The sequence below is a fragment of the Hippoglossus hippoglossus genome, chromosome 16, assembly GCF_009819705.1.
Source record: "Hippoglossus hippoglossus isolate fHipHip1 chromosome 16, fHipHip1.pri, whole genome shotgun sequence".
Taxonomy (NCBI): Eukaryota; Metazoa; Chordata; class Actinopteri; order Pleuronectiformes; family Pleuronectidae; genus Hippoglossus; species Hippoglossus hippoglossus.
Window position 1 is genome coordinate 11,049,201 of NC_047166.1, and position 17,137 is coordinate 11,066,337.

At 44.2% G+C, this 17,137-nt stretch overlaps 1 protein-coding gene across 1 annotated transcript in view; it reads left to right on the plus strand.

Annotated features, from left to right (window-relative positions):
* Positions 1 to 16,911, plus strand: part of si:dkey-246i14.3 (ephrin-A4) — a 32,577-nt gene extending 15,666 nt beyond the window's left edge. Inside the window, exons 2-5 of the mRNA XM_034611815.1 lie at positions 4,221 to 4,519; positions 8,696 to 8,764; positions 14,413 to 14,439; positions 15,137 to 16,911. Of these exons, the coding sequence (XP_034467706.1) occupies positions 4,221 to 4,519; positions 8,696 to 8,764; positions 14,413 to 14,439; positions 15,137 to 15,219 (478 nt within the window). The 3' untranslated portion in view covers positions 15,220 to 16,911. The remainder of the gene's footprint in view (positions 1 to 4,220; positions 4,520 to 8,695; positions 8,765 to 14,412; positions 14,440 to 15,136) is intronic.
* The last annotated feature ends 226 nt before the right edge of the window (positions 16,912 to 17,137 follow it).

Here is a 17,137-nt window from a genome sequence, read left to right on the forward strand (position 1 = left end):
GCTCCCTTGAACAATTTGTTAACTCCGTAAGCAGGATCACTCAAAAACTCCTTTCGGATTCTGAATTTCCATGAAACTTGGTGGAAGGATGGGACATGGGCCGAGAAAGAAGCCATTCAATCTTTGGTGCGGATTTGGATAAAGGGGCAGACGCAGGATATTTTGTTTTCAATTTGTTTAACATTGCATTTTGGACGTTTTTCCTACAAAATAATTCATGGATCTGGATGAAAAATAACAGGCATATTAATGCGACTGGTGTGTGTGGGTGTGGGTGTGGGTGGTGCCGCCGCCTGATTAAATTGAAGAGGTCTGTTCGGCCTTGCAGGAGATATGTGGGCTGCGGATTATCGTTAAATTCAGGAACAGTAAATATCACCTCTCTACCTGAGAAAAATGCCAATCTGGGCTTAAAGAATTGTGCATTTTTTCAATGTAATGAAGTCGCTTTGAATTCACCTCTGAGTGAATCCATTGATTTCAGAAATTATTTTTACATAAACTGATTTTTGAGGTGACTGGATTAAACAAACACTATCGTGACGCCCTGAATACTGAGGTTTGTCTTTATGTTAAACCTGACACTTTTTTTCACTGAGATTAATGACTTCTTATCTGTCGTTGTGTGCTGAAAAAATTGAAATAAACCAAAAATAAATTCACACAATCATTGGCTTATAGAGCCCTTAACATCCTCCCGTGTCACCATGCAGTGTTACTACAGCCCATAGAGGCTGAAGCTGTGTCATGCTATGCCCTGCCAAGGCAGAGCGACCACAGCATGCTGTGCCCAGTCACCATGGTGACCAGAGTTAGTGGTCACCATGCTGTGATCGACCACAGACAAACTGAGACTCCACCGAGCCTTTTCGGCCTCCTGTCGTTGCTACGAGGAAGTAGAAGCCTTTTAATGTGGGCTGGTTAGCATACCATCACAGGCATTAAAGTGTATATTAGAAACCGTTGTGCCCTCAATGTACATGTTCTGAATTCATTGGGGATGCACAGCACAGTGTAAGCATGTTGTTAGCATTTTCATTGTAGTAGAATATTTTATCTCCAGTGTTTGTGTGTGCGTTAAGGGTCCCAGCGTGTTCAGTATGCGTAGTACGCAGCTGCCGTGCGTGATGGAGAATCTGTTCTGTATTCCCGAGGCCGTGTTGTAGGATTGTTGCTCCTTTAATTATTCTCTCATATTAAAGGATCAAAGGTCTCTGCCACAGTCGAGCCCCTGAATTTCATTATAACAGTGCACACACATACTTAAATAGTCTTCTGTATGCATGTACATTTACATGGACACACATGGGGAGGGTATCGGCTGTGCTCACTTTTTTGAATGTGATTTCCTGTGATTATAGAAGGGGGTAAACGCTGGCCTTTTCAAGTTTCCCACTGAAGAACCCAGCGTGTTAGTTTAGGTTCGGCTCCTCAGTGAGAGTTTTCTTTATCAACCAAGAGCTTGCACCAGAACTCAGAAGGGTGTCACTGATCACCCTCTGGCAGGAGGAGCATGTTTTATTCTCAAGTACTTTCATGTCCTGGTGTGTGTGAACATCATGTGTTTGTGTGTATTCATGCCCACACATGCTTAAATGCACATGAATTTGCCTGTGTGTGTTGCTCTGCGTCGTTGCCCTCTCCCTCGCTTTTGCGGCACTGGACCAAACCAGTCCTCTCCTCTGCGTCCAGAGGATTCTCCCACTGATGGCTGGCTGCACCAGCGCTGTGTTCTTTGACACTCACAGCTCCTCGGTGCTCCCACGATGCCCCTGTGCTGTCACCACTCGGCTGCACGGTGGCTGGCAGGAAGGGGAGTGTAATTGGGGCGTATACCCAAGCCTATACCAGGGCCAGAGAGAGGAAAAGGGAGGAAGAAGGGGTAGAGGAGGGGGGGGCTGACAGTTTGACATCAGTGGGGCACGCCGTCTCTGTAATTGCTGGCGTGCATATGGCGCGGGCCGATGTTGGAGGCTTGTGGGAGAAAGAGGGGTTGGAGGAGTCAGAAATAGGAGGGAGAGCACAGACGGGATGCAGCGTCAGAAGAAATAGATGGGGGGGATGAGTTTGTGTCACCAAAAGTGGGGAGAGAAGAGGGATGGGAGAAGGATGGAGTGAGGAGGAATGCAGATTGGGGGGTTGGGTGGTGGAAACATGACCTTAGCCGTGAAGAAGAAGATGGAGGTGAATGACGTGTAGCAGGGGTGCAGCATGTTGACACAGCACACGCCTGTTATTACATACATGCACACACAGCTGGGGCAGCTGTGTGTGTGTGTGTGTGTGTGTGTGTGTGTGTGTGTGTGTGTGTGTGTGTGTGTGTGTGTGTGTGTGTGTGTGTGTGTGTGTGTGTGTGTGTGTGTGTGTGTGTGTGTGTGTGTGTGTGTGTGTGTGTGTGTGTGCCCCCACATGCTTACACTGGCTCATGTGCTATTGTGTTCTCTTAACCAACAATTTAGTGTCTCTGTTTGGCTGTAATTAGTGCACACAGGTAATAGAGGTATCGTACGTGGCCACACACACATTCGCTGGGGGGGATATTGATCACAGGAGTGTGTGTGTGTCCAGAGCAAGGGACCCTGATCGATTGTGTCCTGTCCGGTTGATAGATCACCAATTCTGCACGCTAGCTATTGAGCAGGAAGCAGCTCTGGGGATACCTGCCTCCCGGGTCTCACCTACAACCACATGACTCACTGTTTTTTTCTTATTCTGAAGAAATACAGAACATCACAGGTTCAAAGTTAACATGGATTTCTATTTCAGTTTTATTTATTATTTTGTCGCACCATCCAGCCCCCCCACCCCTCCGACCGTCTCCTGTCATCCCTCCCCTCATTGCTCCATCCATCTTTGAAACCCTCCACTGGAGCATCTCACGGCTCCCGTCACGTCTATCTCTTTCATTTTGGTTTTCATCTCTTCTGTCTCCTCCTTTTTCACTCAATTCTTCCACTCATTGATCCTTTTGGTCTCCTCTCTGTCCGCCGACTTAACTCTAGACTCATTTGCCAACCGCCGCCACCACTGCCACTGCCGCCTCCTCCCCATTCCACGGTCTTTTTCCCTTCCGTGTTCCCCTCCAATGGTTCCCAGCACTCTCTTCCTCTCTCCTCCGCTCTGTCACCCCTCCATAAAGACTCCCACTGACAGACCAGCACCTTCTGCCCAAGCCACATTCGGCCCCTCATTCTTCTCTCCTGCGCTCCAATGTGAAGAAGAGACCAATTAAAGTCGGCTTCCTCTCCTCTTCCACGCCGTCGTTGCCCTCTCTGTGTCTCTCACTCAGACTCTCTGGGGTCGCTAATTAAAACACTTCACTTTCCTTTTTATACTTTTTTCCACCTGTTCATGCGGCGTCTCTCCTCCTCTGACTTCTTTATTCTACCTTTCTTCTTTAACCTGTTTAAACAACTCTCTTTTCATCAGCCTCCCTCTGTCTTTCTCTGGGCCTCGTCTCACTTCGCTCCATCACTCACATTTTTTCCGTCCATTTCTCACAAATTTCTCTCATTTCTTTCCCTGCGTTTTGTCTCGTCATGGTGCTATAATCAATTTACTATCTACGTACCTCTGTCTTTGTCCTACATGTGCCTCCCTGAGTCTTTCTCTCATGCTCCCTTTCTACATATTAGTTTGTACATGGGTAACTCTTTATACTGTAGCTGACAGGAAGTCTAAAGGAGCATACATTATGCAGCCCTTCTGTTCTAATGATGCGGTCTTGTCCAGAGTTGTTGTTATGCCTAAAGCCGGTCAACCTTGACTGAAGACGTGGTTGTGCATGCACACGCACGTCCGCTTTAGTCCGTACACGCCTGTGTGTATATGTGTAGAGGGAGAGAGAAAAGCAGAGCGAGTCGGCTTTATTTTACACTGAATTCCCCTCAGATGTTTTGATTAGCATACAAGGATTTCTATCTGTCTCTAAACACTGTTCCCTTGCCAGTCTGGAAAATGAAATGAACATGTATCATTGTGCATCAAATCCCAAAACATCCTTTAACACTCGCACTCTGCTTTATGACCCTGTGTAATTGTTATATGTAATATTGATGAACTATCAATCTGCTGGAACAATCCACATTCCTCCAGGCGCAAAGGAATTACCTTCTCTGTCTGTCTATGCTTAATCACCAACTCTCTTTTCCCTTCAGTCACGTCTCACTCGATGTAATCGCCACGTGAAATATTAACGACGTTGTCATTCTGCATTCCAGGTTAACGACAGGAGATCTGTCCATCCAGGTGAATCTGAACGACTACCTGGACATCTACTGCCCCCACTTCCCCAACAAGGAAACCCTGGGCCCCAGGCAGCCGGAGACGCTGGCCCTCTACCTGGTGGGAGAGGCAACGTTCCAGGGCTGCGTGGAGACCAAAGGGGCGATCAAGAGATGGGAGTGTAACACCCCCTTTGCTCCATTTGGACCAGTGCGCTTCTCTGAGAAGGTCCAAAGGTTCACACCCTTCTCACTGGGGTTTGAGTTTCTCCCAGGGCACCACTACTACTACAGCTGTAAGTAAAGTATACGTACATACATCATATATATATACCTATATACCTCTGCCAAGGCCAACAAATCCCCTTAAATTCATTCAAGCTGCACCAAACTTGACACCGTCATAGAAATTAGATATTCGATTTTTTTCATCAAGTTCATGTTCAAAGAAATTCCATAATCCAGCTCTGGATTTGCACCAGAGTTTATTGGCTCCATTTCCATACCACATCCTTCTACCAAGTTTTGTGGAAATTCGTCCTGTAATCTTGCTCATAGACAAACAAACAAAAGCATAACCTACTAGGTGGACGTAATATTGACAGTTACAATTTCCTAAAGCTGTAGAAGACACTCTAAATAGCCAACAGACAAATACCCAAATGGTTTCAGTTTCACTCTACCAGATGTTCCACTCACCAACAAATTTTGCAACTCACCGACAAAAGCCCCAGATCAGAGCCGAATCTGCATTCGCCAATCACGATGAGTGATCTCTTCAAAGACGTGATTAGAGAGGCTCGTCAACACAGCACTTCCTCTAGCAGGCGGAATATCGAGACGAAGTGGCGACAACAGCAGCCAATCAGAGCGGACCGCACGTACTAGTTGTGTATGTAGTCTAAAGTTGAACTTGGCAAAAAGGCGAAAAAAAAACTTCATCAATGACTTTAATGGCTTATTAAACAAAAATCAAGCTTTTAAAACAGCTAAACATTTGCTAAATCCTAATCAGTTAATAAACTTATGGATTTATTACAACAGTCCACATTCAAAAAGCACTGAAGTTTATTACTCAACCCTGATCACAGGACCTGTGTGATTCAAACGTGGCTGAGAAAAGTGTTTTTAAGAGTTTTTGTGATAAATGTATTTTTTAGTGAAACAATGATCATTCGCTCCAGGCTCCATATCCTGAGAGCCGAGTAAAGCGGCCCAAAAAGAGAGAAGATGTGTAAATATTTGATGTTTCACTTCATCAGTCTGTGCAAAGACACCGGTGTTAAAGCATGTGACCAGGCAGCCCCAGTCTTTTAAGGGATGAAGCATCTTTAGCCAGTGTTGAGTTCTGGCAAACAGCAGCATATGGATTTAATATTTTTCCATAAATTCACACTGAATTACATCTTAAACCTTTTAGGCTCTTACACAGTTTTAGTGATGCTCTCCTGTTTCTCCAGTACAGCTTCTGTGCTCCGCACTCGTTTATTTCAACCCAGTGGAGGATGAAAAGGGAGGGAGAGGGACAGAAGATGGCTTAGTGGCTGTAAAATCAGTTTACATTTTCTTTTTTCCACTTTCTACAACTCCTGGTGTCAGTCCAACCAAGAGGGGGAGGAGATGAAACAAGGCAGAGAATGAAAGAGTCAAGTGAATGTGCGCTATGGAAGGGTGACAACAAAGAGACAGAGGGGCCGCAAAGTGTAGGAGGAAGAAATGGAGATCAATACGTGACGACAGTGAAGGGGAAGGGGGAAAAAAGGCAGCCAGAGAAGCAGACAGAGGTAGAGAAGCGTGGAGGAGTGACAGAGGGAGAGAAAGAGCAAAAGATGGACACAGTCTGACAGTACAGGAAGGGGAGGGGGGAGAGAGGGATGAGAGAGGCCAGATGAGTGGAATCCACACTGGAGGAAGAAAAGGGAGAGCAACAAAAGCGACGGAGAAAAGGGATGGATGAGACTAAAGGAGAGAAAGAATCTTTACATAAATTACTGTTGCGGTCTGAAGGACAATGGAGCATTGTGAGGGCATGAGAGAGTGGTTCCACACACACACACGCTAACACACACACACACACACACACATGTATATATGTACACATACACACACACACACTGGGCTATTGTGGTTGCTCAGGCCAGTTCACAGAAGCAACAATGGGTGCCCCCCCCTGGTCGGGCCGCATCAGGCTCAGAGCGATTGTGTGTGTTTTGTCCACATCAAAGATAAGGCGTAAAGTTGGTCCAAATGTCTGGCTCTGGGGTCTGTGTGCTGAATGGGCCTGCAGCACTGGAGACACTATAATGGCATTAGCCTGGGAGAACAGTACAATAGTATTAGAAACACTAATGGCATTAGTTGGCACAGTCTGAGCTGGGCTCAGCTCCTCTCACTGGCTCCCACAGACTATGACACTGACAAGCCACTGGGTCTGTGGGTCTCTGACCCACTGCCCAGTGGCTGCTGACCAACGCCCACTGATCTGCATGTCTGGATCACCACAAACAGGAAACACCTTAACATCCTCTGACAGTCAGCTGCTGAACCAAAGAGCGTTCAAAGCACCAAAACCTTTTAGTTTTAGCATTTTAAAATGCCGCAAATAACTAGTCCAATGTTGTCCAAAACCACAATGAAAGTAGATATACAGGTGCACACAACAAACACAAGTTTCCAGGACACACTAAAACCTGATGAAGACACCAGTATTTTGTCCAAGGCTAATGCTGAATCACAAAGGTGATCAGAGTGCAGTGACATTGTCGATGACGACAACGGCCCAACAACGGCAACTTCTCCAGTTCAGGGTTCTGCGTACTGAGTCGAGCTTCACCAACCTTTGGTTACAGGTGAACAGCTCTTTGTGCAGCAGTGGTGGCTTCAGGGTTCCGTGGACTGAGTCCTGCAGCACTTTACAGCTCTGAAAGAAAACTGCTGAATCAATCCCTGTGTGAAAGTCTGAATTCTGAGTTCTGAGTTAATAATCCACTAGTGCCCTCAAAATGCCACAATGGAACAAAAAGCATTCTGCCAATGACTCCAATGACAATACACCTGTCAGTGATGACAGGAAATGACAGTGATTAATAAGCTGAGTGTTTGAAATCTTAATTATCTGCTCAATGTACCGTAAACTACTAATTGTCGATTATACTGGGAGTGGTAACTGAATGAGTGAACAAGGGAGTGATCAAGAGTCTGGGTGTTTTCAATCAATTTTTAATTTCCTTTCTGCTGTGATATTGTTCTGCATACAGTCGTTCTTCATTCTTCTGCAGTGTTAGTTTCCTAAATACAATATACTAAACTTCTCCTTAAGGTAATGATAATGTTTTTATGCCTCTGAGGCTTGTCTGTCTTTCCGTCCGTCTGTCTGTCCCATTCCTGTGGACCTGGTATTTCAAGAATGCCCAAAGGGAATTCCTTCAAACTTGGTACAAAGGTTCAGTTTGACTCCAGGATAAACTCAAGGTGATGGTGTCCTCGCGAAACCCTTTTTTAACTTTGAACGTGTTCTCTTAAGAACACCAGGAGAAAACCGTTTGAAATCTTGAACAAATATTCACTTAAATTCACGAATGAACTAATTCAATTTGGGTGGTAAAAGGTCAAGTTCAAGGTCGTCTCACAAAATATGTTTTTGGCCTCTTGAACATGTTATCTCAAGTCTGCCTTCTGGGAATTATTTTAAATGGGAGCGGTTGTCGCGTGCACTCAAAGATTAGATTTCACGGGTCGAAGGTAAAGGTCATGGTGACCTCATATGAGTCTGAAAAAGATTTATGTTGACTGAAGCTGCCCTGGTTGACAGAGGCATACAACCCCAGGGCAGTAATCCTAGTTCCTCTTATTTTTGTGTGTGTGTGTGTTGAGCTCTTTTGGAAACCGTTAATATTGACTAATGCTGAAGTCCCACCTCTTGAATTGATAGCCAGAAGTGAGACAGACTGTTCGCCATCATATGCTCAGCTTGTGCACTGGGTCCCTGTTGAGTTAGCAGCTGTTTGTGAATTATTCAAATATAAAGCCCTTTAACTGCACTTTCCAGACAGATTTGTTTTGTAAAAGCAATGCTAAACCGACAGGTAATATAGTTGATGTTTTCCCATGTGAGCCGTGATCAGAACTGATATCGGAGCTGTTGCCTGCTTTTATGGCTGCACTCTCAATTGTGTGTTTTATTGTTTTTATTTAGCTGCGTAGATAAGTGTGATGTGTGGCAAGTCTCCGTGACACAGTGAGATGGTGTAATTCTTTATCCTGATATCATGAGGTATTGATGTGGTGAAAACAGGAAAACAACCTCGCTCTTCGGCTCATAATAAGAATTTTTCACAAGTAGCAGAAGAGACTCTAGAGATTTGATGGAAGCACTTCATCCAGCAAATATCTTTTATTTAACACTTTTTGAGTATATTTTATTGGCTTTAAGTTGCTTATCTACACCTTCTCTCTTTTTTTGTTCTTTCCAGCTCTACCCACAGATGAAGGCCCTGTTCTGCCATGTATGAAGTTGCGTGTCACTGTGTGTTGTGAGCCCAGTGAGTACACTCCTCTTTTCATCTGCTCCTCCTTTCATGCTTCTCCTCTGTGCACCAAGAAACTCTCAGCAGCTCAGATCTCTGCTATCAGGACAGTCCAGCATCATGCATAAACCGCGACTTATCACGTTACCCTTCTCTCTTTTTCACAAATTCTGAGGCTCTAATGCTCCATGTTTTTTCTGCATCAACATCACCCGGGGAGGAGGAGTCTTTTAAAAACAACACTCATCTCTCCATTTTTACTTTTTTAACCTAATCAGATTGAATTTTTTAAAAAACATTTGCTTCCCTTTTAAAGTGCAACCCTCTTCTCCTCTCCTCTTTTTTTTTTTTTTTTACCTCCTTGTCCCCCACATTCTCCCACTCTCCATCTCCCTGTCCCAGCGTGAAATTCCCAGAGTTGATCTAATCCAGAGCCCGCCTGGAGTAACGTTAGTCTTCCAGTCCAGTGAGCTGCCTGTTCCGGTTGGGAATGTTGCCCAGTCACTGTGGGAATCCCTGTACAGTTGTTAGTGTGTGTGTGTGTGTGTGAGTGAGCATTTCTATGACAAGTCTTGTGTCTGTGGACCTCCTGCATGAGTCTATGGTTCTTTGCGTGTGTCCTCTGGCAGTTTAATTTGTTCAAGTTTGTGTGTGTGTGTGATTTCCGAGACGTCTGTCCCAGTTCCCATCCCAGTGCTATCTGCAGCGTGCTTGTCATGCTGTCCCAACCTGAACTAACACACTTTGGTTGTGTGTCCCTACGTGTGTGTGTACGAGAAGTAATCACTACGTTCCCACACGCCTTCAATAGCAAATTCCTCCCAATCCCGCCACCTTGATTAAATGTGAGTCAGTTTGGCGTCAAGGAAAAGAAAATATTAAAAACCTGGAATATAAAAAAAGTCAGATCCGTCTCCTGTGGGTTTGTAAATGCCATCACGGTTGCAGTGCGAGACGAGGAGTAATTTGCTCAGTTATTACCAGAGTGAAGGCTGATGACTTTTTTTTTTTTAATATGTTAATTATCCTGCTGTCATTAATTAGAAATACCACAGATAGTTGTGCAGTGTGAAAATGCTAATGTAGTCTTGACCTTCTGACAGTATTCCCACATCAGCGTATCTGAGCCGGAATGAATCAAAATATTTGATATCACGCGGATTATGTATGCTGAGACACACACACACTTGACTTTAAAGCTAAGATCCTTTTACATTAAAAAAAGACTTCTACCTACAAAGACACTCAGACTTCTATCCACTGTTTCCTTTTTCTCTCCCTCTCATCCTGTCCCTTCACCAAAACTAATCCCAACTAAATTTGGGGTTCTCCCTTTCCTCGTCCTCCCCCGTCTGTCTGTCTGTCTCCCCCCTCCCCTCTCATCCTCCCTCACCCCCCTCCACCACTCCAGCCTCCTGTTCTTTCTCTCCACTCTTGTCATTCCTGAAGTGGCACTAATCCTCCCCTTCTCTCTGTCTCCTCAGCTCTAACCTCCCTTCCTCAGTTTTTATGATCTTTCGCTACTGGAGCAAAACTAATCTAGGCACCATCCATGGCGAGTCTCATACACTTCCTCGCCGCCGCCCCCCCCCCCCCCTTTTGACTCCACCCCACCCCCCTCACCTTCCCCCATATCTGTTTTACAGCTATTCACCGACTCTCCCGAGCCGTCCCTGTTTCTACGCTCCATCTCTGTCGCGTACACGCTGCGCGGCGAGTGCGTTGGGACGAGAATATGCGCAGCTGGAGAGGGGAGAGCGACTGAGATGGATGAGAGAGGTGATGAAGGAGAGTTGGAGGGTCTCTCTCTCTCTCTTTCTCTCTCTCTCTCTCTCTCTCTCTCTCTCTCTCTCTCTCTCTCTCTTTGACTGTCCATTAGTGGCAGTTTCCCCACAGCTGTTGTTGTGTTGTTCCCTGTGGTAACACCTCACATACTCCCTGGTTCCTTCCTGCTCAGGTTCCCTTTTATCTGACAGGCAGCATGGCAGCAGGACGCACCGTGCCTGTACGTTCTGTGTGTGTGTGTAAGAGAGAGAGAGAGAGAGGGGAAGGCAGTGGCTCTCGTCCTTCAGCTATATCTCGTCTCTTATCTAAACTTCAAAACGTGCACCTCCCTCCCTTCTTTTCTACCCAAACTAAAAAGTAGTTCCACTTGGGGATGCCCTATTGTCGGTGTTTAAATTAATTACCACTGGGTGCACACACACACACACACACACACACACACACACACACACACACACACACACACACACACACACACACACACACACACACACACACACACACACACACACACACACATACCTGCTTCACACTGGTCTGAAGGACAGAGTGGTGACAGTGCGAGGGCCCGTCAGGTACACTGTCATTGCTCCAAGGTCAGCTACCTCTCTCCGGTCCCTCTGCTTCCTCTCCAGTGTGTGGACGTGTGTGTTTATCACCTTAATTTAACCCAAGAACACGACACACCAGGCAGGACAGTTGCAGTGACACAGGAGGCTCCTAATGACATTCTCTGTGTGTGTGTGTGTGTGATGTTCCTTGTTTTTTATTCTTCCCATCCTGGCTTTTGCTTGGAGTATTGTGAAGCTATTTCTTTTCTTTTTTTAAAAGTTTTTCAGAATAGCGATGTGAGTGAGGATGTGATGTTTATTTGAACTCCACGCTGTCACGAATCATGGCAGAGAACGAGGCTTCGCTGAAAGGTGCTTGAGCCTGTGTTGCGTCAGAAAACAAGGCTCTGAATCGGCAGAGAGCTGCCATGTGAAATCTCCGGCACCCTGCAGCCCCTCTATTGCGTCTTTGACCTGCTCGCTTCGCCTCTTACTCCACACTTACCTTTTTTTTGTTTTTCTTCCTTTTTTTCACTGCAACTTCTCCCCAAAACTCCTCCTGTTGTTTATCCCCCTGTTCTCCTTGTCACTCTGTCTTTCTCTTTTGCTGCCGTCCTACTGCGAGAAACCATTATGGACCAACTCTCCTCCCTCTAATTGATTCCCTTTTTCCCTCCATCTCTCCTCGTTTTTTTTCTTCTCGTTCCCCTGCTGTGAGTAGTCCATTGCTCTCATTTAAGTTTGTAGAGCTTCGCCGTTTTCCCCACTTTGTGTCTCCTTTTTCCTCCTGCAGTTTTTTTAGACATTTCTTTCCTCTCTGCCCTCCTTTACCCCCTCCACTCTCGCCCAAATACCTTTGTACCCTCTGAACCACACACACACACACACACACACACACACACACACACACACACACACACACACACACACACGGACAAAACTTAAACACACACGTGCACATGCACAGTCTGTCCAGCCATGCTCTCTAAGACCAAGAACTCGATAAATTGGACTTTCACCGCTTTTGCCGACTTGCTTTGTTATTGTGTTTTTTCTCTTTTTGCGAATGTTTCTCTTTTAGTCTGGTTAGCAGTCAAGCTTGGTTAGCATTAGCTCCTGTGTGTGTAAAATGGCGGCATGTGAGGAGAGGTGGAATGGTGGAACAGTGTCTGTCTCTGCAGTGGGGCGTTCTGCTGACTGAAGATACACACACACACACACATGCGCGCGCACACACATACACACTCACACACACTTAGCCATAGTTGTGCATGTACAGTTACACAGGCTGCATGTTTCTGACTGCAGTGCAGAAAAAGGCACTGCTCTCACAGTCACGCCACCGCGGACGCCATTTTGTGGTGGAGCTCGCCATGTCCAAAATTAAGATGTTGACACAAATGGGCGTCCTCCGATTTTTGCACAAATGATGAGATCAAAGCCGGATCAAAACACACATATCACACACAGCCGGGTAAACACGAGGCATTTTTCATGCGAATGTTCGCGTTTCGAAAACTGCAGCGTTACACACACACACGCTAAGTGACAGCGCACACTATAGTTTTCCCTCGACTTAAATATAAGTCTGATATTAAAAATATATCTGTGATTGTCTTTTTATACAAGCTTTTTTTTTTTTTAAACATAATAATCGTTCGCTGCATCCAAAATATTTACAATCACAAAAACGTCAAAAAATAAGTTTGAACTTATAAATGTTATATTTATATTAGTTTTTGGAAGTTTTATTAATTTAAAAATATTTTGTGCAGAAAAGCAAAGATTTGACAATTTCTGTGTTCCTGTTTTATCAACACAATTTGAAATTGAAAGAACTTTTATTTAACTTTGGTGATAAAATTGCATTAAAATACATTTTGATATCAGAAATACATATATTATTAAAATTTAACCTCATTGACGTCATTGACATCATTTTTTGTTTTATTTTATACAAGTACAACAGCCGCTCTATTACACATGAAGTGTTTCAGTATTATCTTTTCTGTTTGCTTTGATTTTTTTTTTCCCCCACAAACACGCACACAAACCCTCAGACACACAAACACACACACGCGCGCACACACACTGTGGCCCAGCGAGAGGCCCAGACGCAGCATGCTATTTAATGCTTCGTTAACCCCTCGATGGTCGTTAGCTGTACAAAACCTGGGAGTAATTTAGTGGCTCATGTCTGTCGGAGCGACGTGTTGCTGCAGGGACCTGTAGCTACAAGACAGATATTATAGAGACAAACGCTGTGCTCCTCTGCTAAGCCTCCATTTCATAAATCCTTCGTCTCGGCGCGGCTCTACTGTAACAGATGAGATTGGAGCGTCCCATTTCCTCTCTCGTAATCTCAGTCAATCGCTATGGGATGCGGAGAGGTGGTAGTTTTCTCCGACGTGTGTGTAGGTGCGTGTTTGTGTGTCTGTGTGAGGTTGGCGGTGTTGGAGGTGGGCTCGGGGCTGTAGATCGATTTAATAACAGCTGCGATTGTGCAGCCTCATCCCTGTTTCCTGACCCCTCCGTCCTCTCTCACAGACGCTACACGCCGCCTCTCTTTTCTGAGGAGATTTAAGCATTTCCTCTTTTTTTTTTTCAGCCTCACTATACCTGCATTTTTCTCTCCAGCTCTCCCACTCCTCCGTCCCACCATTCCTCCATCCGTCCCCCATTATTTCCTTTTAGTCCAGCCCCCTGCTGAGAAAGTGACGCCCATACAAAAAAACCCCCCCCCCCCCTCCTATCCCGTCTCTTTCTCTCTCTCCCTCCCTCCCTCCCTCCCTCCCTTCTCTCTCTCTGTCTGACCTTGTTTCAATCTTTCCAACCTTCTTTTTTCTCGCCGTACTTTCTCACTTGAGTCTCCACCACTCTTCCTTTCATCTTCTGTCCACTTCTTGGTTTCGCTCTGTCATTTTGAATTTTCTTGTTTTTCTCCCACCCCCTTTTCTTTTTCATTTCCTATATCCGCTCTTTATAATCTCGATCACTCTTGCTCCCTCTCTCATTTACATAACACTATATTTTCCTGTTGCCATGCTTCTCAAGCTCTTTTTTTATCCGACCTTTAAGAGAATTTGCATGGGGGACATATTTAGGATTGCACAGCCAGTCAGTACTCATTTTTCATGGCGTTAGGCTTTGAGTAATGGTAAATACCTTCCCCTGGTCATTTGTCTGTTTCTTGCTCCTTTTTGTTCCACAAAGCAGTAGCTGTATGGAGAAAGTTAAGCATGCAGAAATGACTAATCAGCAACTTGTTTCTTTGCCTCAACTTTATATAAATCTCTCTCTCTCCCCCTGCTCTCTCTCTCATTACAGCATCAGAGGGTTCGAAACAAACACAAGGTGAGATGCAGCATTTTAAATCCAATTTTATTCTTGAGTTTCGGAAGCTTTAAACGATAAACCTCTTTATCGTCGATTATAGTGAACGAGTCTCATCTGGGTCTCTCGTCTTTTTCTCTGAAGTTCAAATATGCTTTATTTAATTACAGCAAGGGCAGGGATGTGGCACATAATATGCATAAAGAAGAAACACAAACATGCATAAAGCAAATGTTGCCTAATCAGTAACAGAAATAGGTTTAAATGGAAAAACATCCCAAACAGAGAATGTGCACAGCCACTCATTACACCCACATGTGCTTCTTGAACTCATCTTACCAAAACCATGAGCATTAATGCACTGCAATAACAACCTCCTCTCTTCTGGGAAGTTTTTCTACAGTAATTTAGACCGTGGCTGCGGAGATCTTTGATCCCATTCAGCCACAAGACACATCAGTGTGGCTGTCCACAGATGTCGGGCAATAAGATCTGGAGCGCAGTCAGTGCGTCGGATAGGATTGAGGTCAGGGCTGTGCGCAGGCCGGGGCAAGTTAGAAAATGAAGATCCTTCCCCAGACTTTTGAAGATTTCAAAAATATGATGCTCTTAATTTGGAAAACAGCCACAGATCAGAAGAAACTCATGTCCAGTTACTTTATATCAAATACTGTATATCACACACACGTTCTCATGCAAGTTTCCATCTCTCTTTCAGTAACTGCACCTCTGAGTAGTGCTTCCTCTCTGCGGACAGCTCCGCTCCTCCTCATCCTCAGCCTTCACCTGCTGACTACCTGACCCCCTCATCCGTCCTCGCCACCGACCTCGCTCCCGCTCTCCGCAAGGATCAGGAGTCACTACTCAGACGATCAAGTACACAATGCAATCTACGCTCAGACAGCGAATGACACAATGCAATCTACACTAAGCTATTGCAAATGACCAACATTACCTTGTGAGTGTTTGACCTGTGAAATTCCAGGAAGAATCATGATCGGGATTCTTCTTCAGAAACGGGGGCCACAGTGACTCAGGGACTGATTTACCGAATCACTGTGATTCATTTCTTGTTATTTCCTCCTGCCACTTGTTGTGTAAGTAGCAGCTCAGAATAATACACACAGAGCCAGGCCTAGTCATGAGACTCATATCCCAGTCTGCCTCTGCCAGAAGAACAATGAGTCTGTCCGGATGTGTTCCAACAAAGTTCTCTCACTTTTTCATTTCTGTTTCTTATCCTGTTTTTCCTTTTCTACTTAGTTTCTTGTATTTGCTTTTTTTTAATTTTTTTTTTTAAACCTGTCGCCAGTTGAGAATTGGCCCAATAAACACATTCTATTGCACTGAGTGGCTCAGGTTGGAGGTCGATCAGTCAGCTGGTGACTTTCTTTTCTTTCCCGTTATGCTGGATATGGGCAGACACAGATAATTAACTTGTTTAGAACTGCCTAGTTTACATCTGAGAATGTTAAATGTGTTTTAAAGCTTATTAGATTTCTTGGAAAGGGCTTTTTAAGAAGAAATGAGGAATATTCTGGAAAAGTCAGGAAAAGCTCCTGCGCCCCCTACTGGGATCAGACTGGTTTAACTGGAATTGGACTGGGTTGGCACGGAACCCAGAAACTGGACACTAGATCGTGGTGGTATATGGTAATAATGGCACCTGGGACTAAGATTGTTCCTCTCTGGCTGGACCCCCTGTTGTTCTGCCTCCCCAGCCCTCTGTCTGCTCCAGAACAGAGGGGGTTATGGGTAAACGGAGAGAGCATCAGCATGTTGATCTTCACTGAACACACTGCAGACCACTGAGGAGGCCGACCATGTGTGTAGATGTACACACAAGCATTTTGTTCCTTGCTTTGTTTATTGTTTTCACAGGATTCTTGATGTTAGCTTTTACTGTATAGTTAATATATTCTGCACAATAAGATGTATTAACTGTACAAGTCAGTGATTTAGTCAGATCTGATATTTGAACGCAAACATCTGGAAATAATTTCTTTTTTACCTACACAGACAATGATTTATATTCTGGGTATAAATGGATTTACTGGATTCTTGTCAATATGCTCTGCTACAATGTATTTTCCCAACTGAAAGGATTTAACGGTGGAATTTATTAAATTTGGAATGCCATTTAGTTGTTTTTTTAAGAAATGGCGCTAATTGACTGTCATTGATCAAGAAAATATTATAATTAATTCAATATTAATTTACTTAATTTTAAGATTGTAATTGAAGATAATAAATCAGTGTATTTTCATAATGAAATTAAATGAAGCTTATATATTTATATATAAGGTAAAATAATTATTTCCCCACAATATTTGAGTGATTTGAGGTCAGAAAATCTTTAGATTAATTATATAGTTTATTCCCAAAAAAATACTACATTGTTAGCACTTAATATTTTCTTTTTGTCCTCATCACACCAGTCGTGCCGTTGTTTTGTGTTTTTTTTCCAAAATGGGTGATGAAAACCAATGTTTGAAAAATGTTTAATTTCAACGATGTAGAATTTTACAATCATGTACTTGTAGGATTATGATGTTGATTTCTTAATGTGTGTGTGTGTAACGCGTTTCACATTTTCGTGAAAAATGTAGCTTCTTCTGTGAAGAGCCAACCGCAATCTGAGCCTTTTTTTTTTTTACGTGGCACGTCAAAATAAATACGATTGCAATAAAACAATGAGTCGGTCATAATTTAACTGTTG